At 41.9% G+C, this 17,979-nt stretch overlaps 1 protein-coding gene across 15 annotated transcripts in view; it reads left to right on the top strand.

The window, feature by feature from the left end:
* SLC8A1 (solute carrier family 8 member A1) overlaps positions 1–17,979 on the top strand; it is a 447,525-nt gene that overhangs the window by 386,076 nt on the left and 43,470 nt on the right. For all 15 annotated transcript variants that reach the window (XM_005212561.5, XM_010809914.4, XM_024998355.2 and 12 more), the window contains 1 exon segment: positions 15,732–16,007. In XM_005212561.5, the coding sequence (XP_005212618.1) occupies positions 15,732–16,007 (276 nt within the window).

Below are 17,979 nucleotides of genomic sequence, written 5' to 3'. Positions count from 1 at the left end.
AGCGTTTTCCTCATACTTTGCTCTTGCCTCAGGACCTATGCACAAGCCGTCCGACTCTTTGCGACCCCATGGACTGCAGAACGCCAGGCTTCCCTGTCCATCACCAACTCCCAGAGCTTGCTCAAACTCATGTCTATCAGTCAGTGATGCCATCCAACCATCTCATCCTCTGTCTCCCCCTTCTCCTCCTGCCTTCAATCTTTCCCAGCATCAGGGTCTTTTCCAGTGAGTCAGATCTTTGCATCAGGTGGCCAAAGTATTGAACCTTCAACTTCCACATCAGTCCTTCCAATGAATATTTAGGGTTGATTTCCTTTAGGATTGACTGGTTTGATCTCCTTGGAGTCCAAGGGACTCTCAAGAGTCTTCTCCAGCACCACAATTTGAAACCATCAATTCTTCAGTGCTCAGCCTTCTTTATGGTCCAGCTCTCACCCCCATGCATGACTAGTGGAAAACCATAGCTCTGACTATACAGACCTTTGTCAAAACCACCAATGGATGGACAAATCTGATGGTCAGCACTCACCTTAGGCAGCCTACCCTTTAAAAGAAGAGTTCACATGCAGTCAGAGAATGAGATGCTCTATCTGAATTTTGCTAATGAGACAATCCTATTGTCCGAAACTGATTTCACTATCTATAAGATTCTCACTTCTCTTAAAAAGTCTCATTTATCTTTTCAAAATCGCCAAAGAGAAAGTTGGTTGAGGTTAGCCTTTGTTTCTAGGAGAAGAATCTGTGAGATGCCTGAGCACATGGAAATCATAGAAGCCTCTTTGCTGTCAGTGTGGGGCCCTGTTTCCTGGGATCTCATTGAAAATCACAACAGAGAGAAGGGACCAGGAAAAAGCAGATGAGGGCACCTTGAACGCTTGCCGTCATTTTGTATTGTGCAAACCAAGGCCATGATGAGGTTCCTAGACTCTCAACTTTCAGCACCGTTTTGCTGGCAGATCAACTCACAAACCCCACAGTCAGAAAAAAGTTCGTTCAAGTGATCCTGAGACCAGGAAAGCAATCACAGGGGATGGGAGTTGTCTTTACTGAAGAGCTGACTAGAGTCCATTCCATTTGCTATGCAGAGAAATTGATGTTTGCCATGGCATAAAGAAAATCCCACTTCCCAACAGGGCTGATATAAACCACTAGGAGAGGATTTTCCCAAAGATTAAAAGAAAACCAGACTCTAGGAAGAGGAAAGAAAGTAGGGCCATGCATTCGTTCATCATTCATCATTTCAGTCATACTGCAAGAGCATTCAGTATTTTATCCATGGTATCATATGTAGAGGGTTATTTTATGTTACTTCCCAATTACAGTGTTCCTAAAGCAATTCCAGATGGGCTTAGATTTTTATCAGAATGGATTTTTGCTGGACAAACTACAGAGATGTTTCTCTCTGGGAACAATGGGTCAAGTAATTACAATAAAGTGATGGAAAGAGTTTAAATCTCATAAGCAAGTCTCAAACTCTGACGCTTGGTTTCTTCATTTTTAAAATGGAGAAAATAATACCTACTTTACCAGGTTGCTGGGAGATTAAGAGGAATGTGTGTATTGACCCATATACATAAAGATAGGCACTCAGTAAGTGAATCTGAATTTATAGTTTAATCACAACACCATCTTAAGAGAATATAGATCGTGTTTGTACTCCTCTCACATGGCAGCCTTTGATACACATCAACTCTTTATATAAATTTCAACATTTTCCTGGGACATAATACTGATTTTTGTTGTTGTTGTTGATTACAGGGTTATTGCTGCCCAAACAGTTCCTCCAAGGCTCAGCTTCCCACACTCCGGGAGGCTAATTCAGACACAGCTGCTGATATTTACAGAGTATTATCAGAGCCCTTGGGCCAGTCTTGGATTCTGGTGTGCCCACATACTACCCGGTTTAACTAAAGCATTGAAACTAGCAGGGGGCATCTACACTTGCTGAATATCATTTCTGCTTGTTGGAGGTTTATTTCTTAGCTCCTCAAGTCTGCAGGCAATATGCCTGTCTATTGCAAGAGCCTGAAATTCTGTTAATCCTTCAATCGATAAAGGGTAAGAGGACACTCTGAATTTCAAGATTCTTAGTCTGACTTGAAGTGATTTTGCAAAAGTAGAGCTTTGGGCAAAACCACATGTGACTAATTATGTCTTCCCACAATCATTTAGGAGCACTCCGTTCACATAAGAGAATTCTTAAAAGAGAAAGAGGTTAAGCAATCAAGTTTCAGTTTTAAACTGATTCATTTGGCTAATAATCAAACTTGCATGGAGCTGGAACTCCTTAGTGGATCCGTTTTTCATCTTGACAGTGGCCACAGTTGCTGAGAAATATTTCTGTTGCATTAGATATTTCTTATGCTGTGTTAACCATCCTAACAAGATCCATAATGGCCTAAGCTGGTAGGCATTCTGTTCTTTGTGAAAAATATCACCCAGGGGTTCATTTGTTTACACAGGGTTGAAATTTATGCTCAGAGAGTGAGTTGCCGTCTAGTGTCCCTTTCAGTATTATCACAAATCGCTGTCCCTAGCCCCCAAATATGGGCTGAAGCTAGTACTGGTCCTGTGAGGGCAGAATGGGCCATAGCTGTCTCAGCTTGGAAGTATTATTGGGTTGCCCAAAAAGGTCATTTGAGTTTTCCCATTATGGAAAAACTCGAATGAACTTTTTGGCTAACCCAACAGATAGTGGAGATGTTTAACAGGACTTTTATAGGCATCCTCTCCATCTGAAATAGTTTGAGTCACAAAGCTACAGAAGTCTTGAACTCCTATTTCTTGCCATACGGTGTTGATATCCAATGTATCTCTCCAAGGAAATAGACCAAGAACTCCAAGTTCAGTCAATCTCTAGAGTAAAGGACACATTCCTAGCTATGGGTGTCTTAGGCACAGTTGATTCTAGACATGGGGTCTCCACAGTCAATCTGGTCCCATGAGCTAGTGAAAAGGGCTTCTCAATATATGACTAGACTTATCCTCAGGCCTTTGGCTGCAAAGATGAGGGCGGTGAGACTAGAGACCACCAGTAGGACCCACAACCCCCTCAAGGACAGACAGCTAGCCACACCAAGGGATTTTGTCATCATTCAAATACATTCAAGAATGACACTTCCTAGTAAGAGCTGGTGTGATGTCAAGGTTCAAGTTTTCTCTTAACAGACTTTTACATGGACTGAACAGATAGTAAGTAATCACTTCTTTTAAAGAGCCTAATAAGGATAGATAAAAGATTGTAAAATTGTGTCCCCCCAAATCAATTACACTAGTATGGGAAATGGAAGACATGAGCTAGAAATGGCATTGGAACAGCGGATCAATGGTGTTGGTTTACTCTGCATATGAAAATGTATGATATGGATTCATTAATGAAAGTGCCCAGAATGAGGATAGCAAAAGACCTTGCCCAGTGCAGGCAAATAAACACCTCTTGGAGTTGCATTCAGCTCCATGCACTGCATTCTAAAAGAGAAGGGTATGTACATGTCAATCCCAAACTCCCAGTCTCTCCCTTCCCACCCTAACCCTTCCATGTACACACTGCCATACTTAAAATAGATAATCTTCAGGGACCTACTGTATCACACAGGGAACCCTGCTCAATATTCAGCAATAAACTAAATGGGAAAAGAATTTGAAAAAAGAATAAATACACATATATGTATATTTCAATCACTTTGCTGTACACGTGGGACTAACACAACATTGTTAATGAACTGTACTTCAATATAGAATAAAAATGAAGAAAGAAAGAAAGCTTTGACTAAGATAGTGCTCACAGGAGCATGGCCAGACTGAGCCTGGAGTGAGGCCCCAGGGTGAAATGAGAGGAGCCAGGTTCAAATGCCTGACGAATGTCATGAGGAACAGGGTTGGACTTATCCCATATGGTTTAAGGAATAGACCTGGATAAATGCACGGGCCTACCAGCCCAAGCTGACAGCTGTAGCTGTTAAAATGTGCATTGTGTGACCATGAACTACTAATAGCTGGGACTCTCAAATGTGGCATGGGTGACTTTGCCAAAGAGATTTTAAAGGAATTCACATTCTACAGGGAGTTGACCTTGGCAAGCTCTGAATCTCTCCCAGTGCTTTAAATCCAGGTATTTTTCTAATCCCCACATGTTTTGTTTGATAAAAGAAAATGTCTATATTCTTTCCCTGTGCTTTGGCAAATCATAGATCTAGAAATTTGAGTGAATTGTGTTTTGAGATCTTTCTTGATAAGGAATTACCTTGCAATATACTTGGAAGAAGGATACTGACATCTTTTACTTTGCATCAGAGAATATGTAAGTAAGGTATAGGGAGTGTTTATAGCACTCCTCTTAAATCCAGAACAAAGAGGTAAATTCTTTTTGGGATTGAATCTTCAGGTTACTAAATTTAGTAGCACATAGAAACCATTAAGTGTAGAAAAGATGGATATATGTTTTCTTACTAGAAATAAATTGTTGTTGATATTGTTCAGTCGCTAAGTCATGTTCAACTCTGTGACCCCGTGGAATGTAGCACTCCAGGCTCCTCTGCCCTCCACCATCTCCCAGAGTTTATTCAAATTCATGTCCATTGAGTCAGTGATCCTATCTAACCATCTCATTCTCTGCCATTCCCTTCTCTTTCACCTTCAGTCTTTCCCAGCATCAGGGTCTTTTCCAATGAATCAGCTCTTCGCATCAGGTGGCCAAAGTATTGGAGCTTCAGCTTCAGCATCAGTCCTTCCAGTGAATATTCAGGGTTGATTTCCTTTAGGATGGACTGATTTGCTTTCCTTGCTGCCCAAGGACTCTCAAGAGTCTTCTCCAGCACCGCAATCTGAAACTATCAGTTCTTCGGTGCTCAGCCTTATTTATGGACCTACTCTGACACCCGTACATGACTATCGGAAAAACCATTGCTTTGACTATATGGACCTTTTTTGGCAAAGTGATCTCTCTGCTTTTTAATACACTGTCTAGGTTTGTAATAGTTTTTCTTCCAAGGAGCAAGCGTCTTTTAATTTCACAGCTGCAGTTACCATCTGCAGTGATTTTGGAGCCCAAGAAAATAAAGTCTGTCACTGCTTCCACTTTCTCCCCTCTACTTGCCATGAAGTGATGGGACTGGATGCCATGGTCTTAGATTTTGAATGTGGAGTTTCAAGCCAGCTTTTTCACTCTCCTCTTTCACCCTCATCAAGAGCCTCTTTAGTTCCTCTTCACTTTCTGCCACTAGAGTGGTAGCATGTGCATATCTGAGTTTGTTGATATTTCTCCCGATAAACTTGATTCCAGCTTGTGATTCATCCAGTCTGGCATTTTGCATGATGTACTCTGCATATAAGTTAAATAAGTAGGATGGCAAGATACAGCCTTGTACTCATTTCCCAATTTTGAACCACTCAGTTGTTCCATATCTGGGTCTAACTATTGCTTCTTGACCCACGTAAAGGTTTCTCAGGAGGCAAGTAAGGTGGTCTGGTACTTCCATTTCTAAGAATTTTCCACAGTTTGTTGTGACCCACACAATCAAAGGCTTCAGCAGAAATAGATGTTTTTCTGGAATTCCTTTGCTTTCTCCGTGATCCAAAAGCTGGTGACAGTTTTATCTCTGGTTCCTCTGTCTCTTCAAAACCCAGATTATTGGTTCAAATACTGCTGAAACCTAGCTTGAAGGATTTTGAGCATAACCTTGCTAGCTTGTGAAATGAGCACAATTATCTGGTAGCTTGACTTTCTCTGGCATTGCCCTTCTCTGGGATTGGAATGAAAACTACCTTTTCCAGTTCTGTGGCCACTGCTTAGTTTTTCAAATTGCTGGCATATTGAGTGCAGCACTTTCACAACATCATCTTTTAGGATTTTAAATACCCCAGCTGTAATTGCATCACCTTCACTAGCTTTATTCATAGAGAGGCTTCCCAGGTGGCGCTATTGGTAAAGAACCTGCCTGCTGGTGTAGGAGACATAAGTGATGCGGGGTTGATCTCTGGGTCTGGAAGATCCTCTGGAGGAGGGAATGGCAGCCCACTCCAGTATTCTTCCCTGGATAATTCCATGGACAGAGGAGCTTGGCAGGGGAGCTTGGCAGGCTACAGTCCCTAGGGTCACAGAGAGTCAAACACGACTGAAGCAACTTAGCATGCACACACACACACACACACACACACACACACACACACTGTATCCTAAGGCCTACTTGACTTCACACTCCAGAATATCTGGGTCTAGGTGAGTGACCACACCATCAGGTTATCTGGGTCATTAAGACCTTTCTTGTATAGTTCTGTGTATTCTTGCCACCTCTTCTTAATCTCTTCTGCTTCTGTTAGGTACTTACTCTTTCTGTCCTTTATCATGCTCATTCTTCCATAAAATATTCCCTTGATATCTCCAGTTTTCTTGAAATGATCTCCACTCTTTCCCGTTCTCTTTCTTTGCACTGTTCATTTAAGAAGGCCTTCTTGGCTCTCCTTGCTATTTTTCTGGAACTCTGCATTCAGTTGTGTATATCTTTCCCTTTCTCCCTTGCCTTTCACTTCTCTTCTTTCCTCAGCTATTTGTAAAGTCTCCTCCACAACCACTTGGCCTTGTTGCATTTCTTTTTCTTAGGAATGCTTTTGGTCCCTGCCTCCTGTACAGTGTTATACACCTCTGTTCATAGTACCTCCGACATTCTGTCTACCAGATCTAATCCCTTGAATCTATTTATCATCTCTACTCTATAATCATAAGTTATTTGATTTAGGTTGTATCTGAATGGCCTAGTGGTTTCCCTACTTTCTTCAATTTAAGTCTGAATTTGGTAATAAGGAGTTCATGATCTGAGCCACAGTCAGCTCCAGGTCTTGTTTTTGCTGACTGTATAGAGCTTCTCCATCTTTGGCTGCAAAGAATATAATCAATCTGATTTCGGTATTGACCATTTGGTAATGTCCATGTGTAGAGTCATTTCTTGTGTTTTTGGTAAAGGGTGTTTCCTATACCAGCATGTTCTCTTAACAAAATTCTGTTAGCCTTTGCCCATCTTCATTTTGTACTCCATGACCAAACTTGCTTGTTATTCTGGTTATCTCTTGATTTCTTAGGCTTCCCTAGTGGCTCAGATGGTAAAGAATCTGCCTGCAATACAGGAGACCCAGGTTCAATCCCTGGGTTGGGAAGATCCCCTGGAGAAGGAAACGGCAACCCACTCCAGTGTTCTTGCCTGGGAAATCCCATGGACAGAGGAATCTGGCAGGCTACTGTTCATGGGGTCATAAAGAGTCAGACATGACTGAGCAACTAACACACTTGATTTCTTCTGCATTCCAATCCCCTGTAATAAAAAGGACATCCTTTTTGGTGGTAATTCTAGAAGGTCTTACAGGTCTTCATAGAACTGTTCAACTTCAGCTTCTTCTGCATCAGTAGTAGTAGGGGCATAGACTTGGATTACTGTGATGTTGAATGGTTTACCTTGGAAACAAACCAAGATCATTCTGTCCTTTTTGAGATTGCGCCCAAGTACTGCATTTCAGATTCTTTTGTTGATTTTGGGGGCTAGAGCATTTTGTCTAAGGGATTCTTGCCCGCAGTAGTAGGTATAACAGTCATCTGAATTAAATACTTCCATTCCCATCCATTCTAGTTCACTGATTCCTAAGATGTCAGTGTTCACTCTTGCCATCTCATGCTTGACCATGTGCGATTTACCTTGATTCATGGACCTAACATTCCAGGTTCCTATGCAATATTATTCTTTACAGCATCAGACTTTACTTTCACCACCAGATACATCCATAGCTGAGCATCGTTTCTGCTTTGACTCAGCTGCTTCATTCTTACTGAAGCTATTAGTAATTACCCTCTGCTCTACCTCAGTAACATAATGGATACCTTTTGAACTGGGGGAGCTCATCTTCCAGTGTCATATCTATTTACCTTTTCAAACTGTCCATGGGGATTTCCAGGCAAGAATACTGGAGTGGGTTGTATTTCCTTCTCCAGTGGACCACATTTTGTCCACTGTGATGTGTCCATCTTGAGTGACCCTGCATGGCATGGCTCATCGCTTCATAGAGTTACACAAGCCCCTTCCCCACAACAAAGTTGTAATCCATGAAGGGGAGAAATAATTTACAATCATATAAAATGGGAAAGAGGAAAAAGAAGGTTTTTAGTCACTGAATGAGCAAGACAGTAAAAGCCACTGGGTTTCAATCAAGTTCTTACATATAACACAGAGAGAGAGAGAGAGAGATGAGAAAAGAGACCAAAAATTCATCAGTTGAATCAGTTCTGTTTGTTCTCTTAAAATTAAAAGGGGGTAAATTAGCTGATTGCTAAGGTTTCTTTCATTTTTAATAGTTAATAATTCTGTAAGAAGCGTTGAATAAGAGAAATAGAATTATACACCAGATGAGTAGAACTTGATTTATAATCATTGTATATCAGGTTGCAAAAAAAAAAAAAAAAAGTAATAGCTATGGAAGAGAAAGTCCATTCAGTAATAAATTAGCTTTTTAATTTGTTTGAAGGCAGCAAATCTTTGTGCTCGGAAACTAAAGAGACACAAAATCAAATCAGCCACACTTGGGAAAAAAGACATAAAATTTCAGAAAGAAATTATGCCCAAACAATGTCTGTACAGTGAAGAAAACCACTTTAGTGATCTACATTCTCAGTTATTGATTTGTATATTACATGGGGCTGCTGAGTAACACTTACCAGGCTTACAAGATTACGTGGAAGGCAGTGTGCTTGGCCACAAATGTCATCCTAAATCAATAATGTCATACTCCCGGAAAGCATTCTGATCATTCTCATTATTCTCATATTGGAAGATAGTCTTGCAAAATAAAAATGGACTGATTATAAATAAATAATATCTAGAAGGCTCTGAAAGTCAAACATTTTCTCAGGTTAACCACAGTAGAGGTTCTAAACTGCTTTCCATTACAAACTTGTAATAATTTAGGCCAATTTCCCAAATTCTAGATGACGAACTGGATGCAAACCAGGATGTTGATACAGAGAGTTGACCTTTGACAACTAGAAATGAAAATAACTTGCTGTACTCTAGATATTCAAAATCAGCCATAACTGTGATGCTCTCCCTTACTTGATTGTCTTGTCTCCTGGGTTTAGACAGTCCCCAGGAGTTCAAGAAAGAACATATGGCTGACTCTGCTAAGAGCACATCATATACTAAAAAGTAAATGAGAATACAAACATTACTGATAATGCAACATCATTTTTGCATTCCTACAAAAAGGTAACGTTACATTCTACAGCACAGGGCATTGGAATAATTCTCAGATTTAGACTTTGAATCAGTGAGCAGTGATCAATGCTGTATTCCTCAACTTGTTTCAGCAAGACATCATGGGAAGTAAAATGTTCCATGGGCTGTGAGGTCAAATCCCAACTCAGCCACTTACTGACTGTGTCCTTATTTTGGAAAAGTCACTTAAAGTCTCTAAGCTTCAGCCTCTTCATCTGTACGATGGGATTAAAGATGCCTACATTGCAGGGTTATTATAGGGATTAAATAAGATCGGATTTGTGAAAAAAATTAGCTCAGTGTATGACATTTAGTAGACACCCCATTATGTTCTCTCCCTCTGTTCTGCCTTTTTTTTCTTAAAACCAAGCCGCTCAGGGAAGCTGCAGTGATAACAGTTCATTCAAACAGAATATAGATTCTGTGCAATTAGTATCCTCAGATCCTATTGATTTACTGCCTTTCTTCTGACAAGTAACAGTCATGGCAGATGGCACACAGGTCTGTAAAGGGGTTTGCAGTTTTACGAAGGACTTGGGCATTTCCCCTTTGTCCTCACAACAGCCCTGTGATGTGAGAGTTTAGAAACTTATATGACTGAAGAGGAATTGGGGCTCAGGATAGTCAAGCGTCTTGCACCAAAACAAGCTATCAGAACCAGAAATTGATTTAAGTCTTCTGAATCTTCTGAACCAAAGGTCCACTGCACCTAGCAAAGGCCTCTATTTCTGGTTTTCCAAGTTCTCCCTGAGGCCAAACCTTCAGTGCCTTATAGAAGGATACAAATTAACACCTGGCTTACTTTGTTTTTAAGTATTTATTTATTTGGCTGTGCTGGGTCTAAGTTTCAGCATGAGGAATTTTTAGCTGTGGCATGTAGGATTTTTAAATTGCTGTATGTGGGATCTAGTTCCCTGACCAGGGATCAAACCCAGGCCCCATGCACTGGGAGTGCAGTCTTAACTGAACTGCCAGGGAAGTCTCTACCTGGTTTACTTTAGATGCTGTAAAATGTGCAGTTGTATAATGTCCAAGGGTTGTCTTTCATGATCAATTAATTGAGCTGATGATGTCTTAGTTCTCATGCTGCAGAGCAGGGCCAGGGAAAGTACTATTATATCAATAGTTAAAGTCAGTTCTTTCCACTCTCTGTAGTTTTAATGATTTGGCTACTTTTGTAGTTATATTTAGGGAGTCCAACATGTATCAAGGAAACCACTTAAAAGGCCATGGGAAGGATTAATGAAATACAGCTTGTTTGTTATCTTCCCATTAGCGAAGTCCATAAAGCTGAAAAGAAGGGTTCTGAGATAAGAGGACCCTTTGCTTGGAATTCTATAAAAGGAAACCAACCAACCTGCCTGTTCCTTTGCTAATGCAGAAGAGAAACTCGAAAAAATTACCTAGCGTCCGGTAACGCTGAGCTGCCAAACATACAGAAACAGCAAATTACTATCATCTTTGCCATCACATGAGAGATGTTCCAGGTGCCTTTTTTTTTTTTTTTTAATGCTCCACTGCTCTTTGTAAGGTGCACACTTTTAAGTATAATACAGATGCTGATGAATGAACACAATATTTCTTTGTCCTTCTCCAAGACAGGGTAATTGTGCATCATACATTGCAGTCAGGGGTCATTTTTAATATTTAAATGACATCTGAGTTGGAGATTAAAATTTATAAAGAGCAGTGAGATCCCAGGAAAAAGGATGGGAAGCCACTTCTACTTTCAAATGCAATAAAACAGATGGGCCTTCCAGTCCAGACTTAAGCATTAAAATATTTAAGATTTCCTATAATGCTGGAAGCCTACAGAAGGAAATTCTGTCTCTCTCTCTATCACACACACACACACACATTTTGCATTGCAAACTTACAGAGGGCAATATCAGATTTTGTTTTTAAAAGCCTAGAATGTCACCTTAGGACCCAGCACCTTGACTAAGCAATTAGACAATGATGGGGAAACACCATAACAATACTAAGTGGAGGGAAATAATGATCATGACCATGATAATCATTACCTTGAAATATCCTCAAATATTTTCCAGAGATGATCTAATTATTCCCTTGCATGTCCCTCCTGGGAATGGTGTTATTATTTCCATCTTGAAGACAAATATAATATCTGCTCTTGATTTATAAGTGTCATTTTTTAGGAGAAGCTTCATTATTTGTTTTCTTTTCATCTTCACAATATGAGACTTAGATACCCGAAATTAACTTCGTAGAGTTAGAGGCAGAATGATCTGTGTTTGTATGAATGATTGATTAAAATCTAGGTTTCCCAAACTGTTTTAATCGCGCATGCTTGATGTGAGCATAAGTTGCTTCTGTCATGTCCAACTCTTTGCAACCCTATGCCTGCCAAGTTCCTCTCTCCATGGAACTCTCCTGGCAAGAATACTGGGGTGGATTGCCATGCCCTCCACCAAGGGGTCTTCCCAACCCAGGAATCGAACCTGTATTTCTTATGTCTTCTGCGTTGGCAGGTGGGTTCTTGACCATTTACACCACCTGGGGATCATGTTCCCTATAAAATCATAAAATCTTTACAAATATAGAAATTTTGAAGAATCAGATACAAAAATATAATTAAAAGGTCTAGTGCTTTTTCTGAGCTTTCCTAGGGTACATGCAGAGCACCCCTCCCCACCACACACCGGAACTTTAGATTGGGAAGTAGGGAGAAGAGGGGGTAGAAAAATTGTTCTGCCCCTCCCCTCAAATAAGACCTGACAACTGCAACTCTCGCAGTGAGTTTCACCTGAAACTCAAGTGGAGGGTAAGAGGGAAATGGGAAGAAAGGTGAAATGAAATGGAACTGAAAGTCAAATCCATTTCACTTGCCTTCACTAATCAAGGTTATTTTATGACTTGCAAGTTCTCCAAATAGCGTAAACAACAGATGCTTGCCTGAGATGTTTTAGGCTGTGTCTAGTTGGAACTGAGCTGGTTAACACTGGTTGGGACCACTGACCCTCCAATTGGGCATGCGTGAGTGCCTACTCAGTGACCTTTTGAGCATTATGCCTGTGCAGAACCAAGATTACGGCATCTTTGTCCAATCACCTTTCCCTGTGCTCCCCATGTCCCAGACCACCTTCTTCTTTATTCATCATCCCGTAAATATCCAAACCCTCTGCTTTCAAAAGGCAGCTTTGAGATTTGTCCTCCTGTCTCCTCACTCAGCTGCCTTGGGAATAAACCCTCCCTTTACTGCAAACCTCAGCCTGTCAGCGATTTGCCTTACTGTTCTTAGGGCAAAATGAACCTCATTCAGTAACAGTAGGAAAAAACAAGAAATGGATAAGGAAACAAGAAAGGAGTAGGTAATCAAAACACTGAGTGGCTGTTCCCACCTGTCAGTGCTGTGATACAGGATGCTTCCATAGGGGCTGTACAGTTTGCTAGGACTGCCGTGACAAAACACCCCAGACTGGAGCTTACACAATAGAAATGTGTGTTCTCAGTTCTGGAGGATAAAGGTCCAAGATGTTAGTTTTGATAGGTTCAGCTTCTCCTGAAGCTTCTCTCCTTGACTTGGGAGCAGGAAGGGCTTGCTTCTTGCTGTGTGCTCACAGGGTTGTTCCTCCACGTGCAAGTGGCCCTGCTGTCTCTCTGTGTATCCCGGTTCCCCCTTACAAGGACACCAGTCAGATTGGTTTAGGGGTCACCCTAACAGCCCATCTCTTTAAGCCCCTCTCTCCAAATACAGTCATATTCTTGTGTACTGGGAGTCGGGCTGAATCTGGAGGAGACACAGTTCAGCCCATAACATGTGCTTTTACTTCAAAACATCTTCGGCTTTCAGGCAAGAGAGAGATTAAAAATGTAATAATAACCATATAGCATAAGCACTGTACAAATGGTTGTTAAAAGATAAACTGAGGCACATTAAAAGCTTTTAAGACTTTATTTGACCAAACATGGATTCATAAGAAGCAAGAAGATTGTCCAGTTGGCTCTAGCTTAAGCAGTTGCCTTACTTTTGACAGTTGGCTATTTGAGATTGATGGCTCCTCAATTCCATTTTCTCCGATACTGGTGTAGGTATAGGAATTGCCTCTGGCTGAGGTTTCGGCTTGCTTACATCGATTCCTAAGGCATTAGAGTCACCCTAGTGTAATGGCCAAGTGGCCTCCTTGGTCACTTACTTTAACATGGTCATCCACACTTTCTCCCTCTAGTGAGTCTCACCTTTTTCCATCTGTGGCCAAGTCAAGTCCTCGTTAGTCTCCAAAGCTGATTCCATCCATCTGCTGGGGGCTTCTTCCTGAGAGCTTACTCCAGAGCTTCCAAAGCCTCAGACCAGGCTACTTTCTCTGCAGATGCCAAAGTGCATCTGCATAATAATTTCTGACCTCGTGCGCACTGAAGAGTGACCCACTGCCTCTTTTCTCGTCCTGTAAGATGACAGATGACAAATCCAGACACACCTCGTGTTTTGTGAGAGCCACTTTTCTCTCAGAGCTCCTCTGCTTTAAGAGGCTTTCCCAATTATGAGCTGCCTCAGATGGCCTCTGCACAGAGAGTCTCGTGAAGGGCACACACATTGGCCCCATGCTGGCAGTCTCAGATCTTGCCGTCAGCTGGGAAGTGTGGCCGCCCCACCTGCTGCCAGCTGCATTAGTTGGGAGGACAGTGGATCCCTGATGACAAGATTTTGGGAGGTAGTGGTGGCAAAACAAAGTCTCAAGGAGTTCTTTCCAAAGTGGCCACAAAACACAGAAATATTTATTAGCCCCTGCTTCAAGAAGAGTTGACATTCGAGAAGAGTTGAAAATATGTGAATGGGGATTATATCCCTATGTTGTTGCTGGTTCATTTGCTAAGTCATGTCTGACTCTTTGTGACCCAATGTACTGCAGCACAGTAAGCTCTTCTGTCCTCCACTATCTCCCGGAGTTTGCTCAAACTCATGTCAATTGAGTCGTGATGATACAGCTATTTCACAATATCACATTGTAAATGAAGTCTCTGTCTTAAAACACTATTATTGTTTTCCTGACTTCTTTAAAGAGTAAGCTTTGAATTTCTTGGTAGTATTATTTAATACTTGATTATTATGCATTGATAGTATCATGTAACATAATTGGCAAAATTGGTATGGGTGTATCCATTATGTAATTAAGTACTTAAATTGAGTCAGTAGGAATCCAAACACACATTCATTTAACTTAGCCAGCTTATTGCATATGCTGGAGATGAGATCAAACACTAAAGACACAAAGATGAACACATTCCTGCCCTTGACAAGTTCACAGTCACAATGGAGGAAGAACAGGTGCAATCTAGAGACTGGTTCTCAAACTGAGCATGTGTGGGAATCACCTGGATGACTTGTTCACACCCCTCCCCCTTCACCTCCTCCCCCTAGTGTTTGATGAGTGGGGCCAGGAATTTGCATTTCTAAAAAATTTCTTGATGCTGCTGCCACCGTTCTGGGACCACACTTTGAGAACCAGTGATCCAGTGTTACCAGTGTTGGGGGGCTATGGAAGCTTTGAGAAGTTCCCAGCATGGCCAGAGGGAGAGGGGGCAGGGGTCAGGGAAAGTTTCACAGAGGCAGTGATGTTTTAAAGAATAAGGAGAAAGTGGTTAGGATATGCCAAGCACTGCTGTTGCTGCTGCTGCTAAGTCGCTTCAGTCGTGTCTGACTCTGTGCGACCCCACAGACGGCAGCCCATCAGGCTCCTCTGTCCCTAGGATTCTCCAGGCAAGAACACTGGAGTGGGTTGCCATTGCCTTCTCCAATGCATGCATGCATGCAAAGAAGCTTCAGTCGTGTCTGACTGTGCGACCCTGTGGACAGCAGCTCCTCTGTCCACGGGATTCTCTAGGCAAGAATACTGGAGTAGGTTGCCATTTCCTTCTCCCATGCCAAGCACATTTGGTTCTAAAACATAAAAGTAAGAGAAAGTACATTACATACAGTTTTTTTTTTTTTTAATGTGAATAATTCCATTTGGCCAGGATGAAGTTTGAGTTTGAAGTAGTTGCAGGAGATGAAGCTGGAGAAATATGCAGGGCTCACAGGCCTCTATTAGAACATGGTCCTATATGAGATCATGTAGCCATGAATCCCCAGAGCCAGACTCCAAGCTGGAAAGAAAGAATCCTGGTAGAAGAATCATCAGTTATCTTTCATTAAAAGAGGCTTCTTTCCAAGCCTGGACATGACTTTCCTGGTTTTGGGGAGAAATCCTTTTCATTTCTATGAAATGACAACTCTCACTGGAGGTGACATGGGAGTAGAAAGTGTGTGTTGTTTGCATATCACCAGAACTGGTTGGGGCTTAAGTTTTTGCTGTTGTTCCCTGAAGTATGTCAGTACCTTAATAATTATTTGGTTGATTACGATTGGCTATTGGAAAACCCAAAGCTTCACCTACCTGTCAGGCAAGGGCTAAAAAGCCTGGGAAGGAGAAAGTAGGAGAACAGGTTTTGATGGAATATCCTCCATCTCTTTCTCTCTAGGGGAAGATGATGATGACGACGAATGTGGGGAGGAGAAGCTGCCCTCCTGTTTTGACTACGTGATGCACTTTCTGACTGTGTTCTGGAAGGTCCTCTTCGCCTTTGTCCCCCCGACAGAGTACTGGAACGGCTGGGCGTGTTTCATCGTCTCCATCCTCATGATCGGCCTACTGACAGCTTTCATTGGAGACCTCGCTTCCCACTTCGGCTGCACCATCGGCCTGAAGGATTCCGTGACCGCGGTGGTGTTCGTTGCGCTTGGAACCTCAGTGCCAGGTAGGGAATACATGCTGTGTGATTGCCTCAGAAATGGAAGCCCTTTCACCTTCTTGACCTTTTTGTTTCTGCGGTTTCAAGGTCTGCGCTAACAAACCCGGCCCATGAAAGACAAAAGCCCAAAGCTATGCATGATGTCACTGCCAGAATACTGTCATGGCATTTCTCAAGGTTAGAAAGCTGGTCAGTGTCCTCATGCTGACAGGGTAGCATTCCCAGAGGGCCTGCCTGCCTGCCCAGAGAGAGCAGACTGATTTGACGGCTAGATTGATAAGTCAGCTTCCTATTACAATTAGAACTTTGAAAAACACAGCTGCAGAATCATCTTTAAGAACAAAATTTCTGTCTTCTGTGTATTTAGCAAGAAGCACTCACTGTATTTGTTGGGTGATTTAGTCACTAAGTCACGTCCAACTCTTCCGAACACATGGACTATAGGCTGCTAGGCTTCTTTGTCCATGGGATTCTCCAGGCAAGAGCACTAGAGTGGGTTGCCATTCCTTCTCCAGGGGATTTTCCCAACCCAGGAATCAAACCCAGGTCTCCCGCATTGCAGGCAGATTCTTTACCGACAGAGCTGTGACCTGATACGATGTTCTCTTGACCCAAATATTAATGGGAGTAAATAAAAAACTAACATGAATCAGAACAAGGAAAAAGTCATCCTGACCAAAGTGAGCAGACCAACTGGACATCCCTTCATGCATTCCTATAAGGTGAATTTTTCTTCCAACCTACAGCTATAGCTCATTATGTATACTCACTCTTCTAAGTAAGATAGCCTTCTCCTGAACATTACTTTGAGAGCAGTCATTTTCAGACTTTGTTGGGCATCAAAATTACCTCAGAGTTTGTTTAAAAAATGCAAGTGCTTGAGAGCCATGGAATCGGAAGGTCTAAAGAAGGGCCCAAAATGTGTGTTAAGCTCACAGGTGATTCACAAGTATATATCAACACATCAGAGTTTATTATAAGTCAGGTTCTGGATCCACTCTCCAGCACTGGTTGACATCTTGACAGAGTTACAGCCTCAACTGAGAGTAACAAGACTCGTGTCTCTATCGACAGAAAGTCAGTGACGAGAGTTGCAGTGGGCTTGGGAAAAGGCAGGACTTGTGGAGAGATATAGCTATTCCCTTCCCACTTTCAACACTTGCCAGAGCCTTGATAAAAACGCTATGACTTCTACTAACACTTGACATAGTTGGCAATCTGACTTTTGGTTTTTGAGACTAAAAACAAGCACAGCTGAACCATGATTTCTTGATCTAAATCATTAATTGTTCTTCTCAGGTACTTATTATCTCCATGACTATGTATAGATTACTTCTCTGAGCCTCGGTTTCTTCATTTATGAACTAGGGATAACCATACTTAACTTGCAGAATAAGGGTAAGGATTAGGAAAATGCCTGTAAATTATACAGCTAGTAAAGCATCTGGGACATGGAAGGAATTCCATAAAAAAGCAGCTTTTGTGATTATGGTGTTGAATGGCTAAAGATGATCTGACGAGTATGAATCCAGACCCTTCAGCCTTGAGAAACAAGGGATGGATGAAATGTCCAGATTTACACTGGTCAGCCACAGCGCTTGGTGTTACACAACTGATTGACTGTTTGAAGGTCTTGATCATGCTGGGCCCAGCATGGTTTGGGAGTCCAGCTGAGTTCATGGAGGAGCCGAGCAATTACGAGTGCTCTTCCTCCCACCTCAGAGAGCAGGGCTGTGCAAATTCTTTCTGTTGATTGCTGATCCTCAGAAGAGAGTAGATTCCCCCTTAAAACCAGCTGTACTCCAACAGATATGTATTTGGTCTTTATTTTTTTCTAAGAATGACCAGAAATATAGGAAGCAAGAGGAAAAACTGAAAATACTCTTCAGTTGCTTTGTTTAGAGAACATGTACACAACCGCAGGAACTAAGCATCACGGTCAGCCCCAGCTCTGTCTCAGGTTACTATAGGAAAACGT

The sequence above is a fragment of the Bos taurus genome, chromosome 11 (genome assembly GCF_002263795.3).
Source record: "Bos taurus isolate L1 Dominette 01449 registration number 42190680 breed Hereford chromosome 11, ARS-UCD2.0, whole genome shotgun sequence".
Classification (NCBI taxonomy): Eukaryota; Metazoa; Chordata; class Mammalia; order Artiodactyla; family Bovidae; genus Bos; species Bos taurus.
This window is presented reverse-complemented; position numbering and strand designations above follow the sequence as displayed.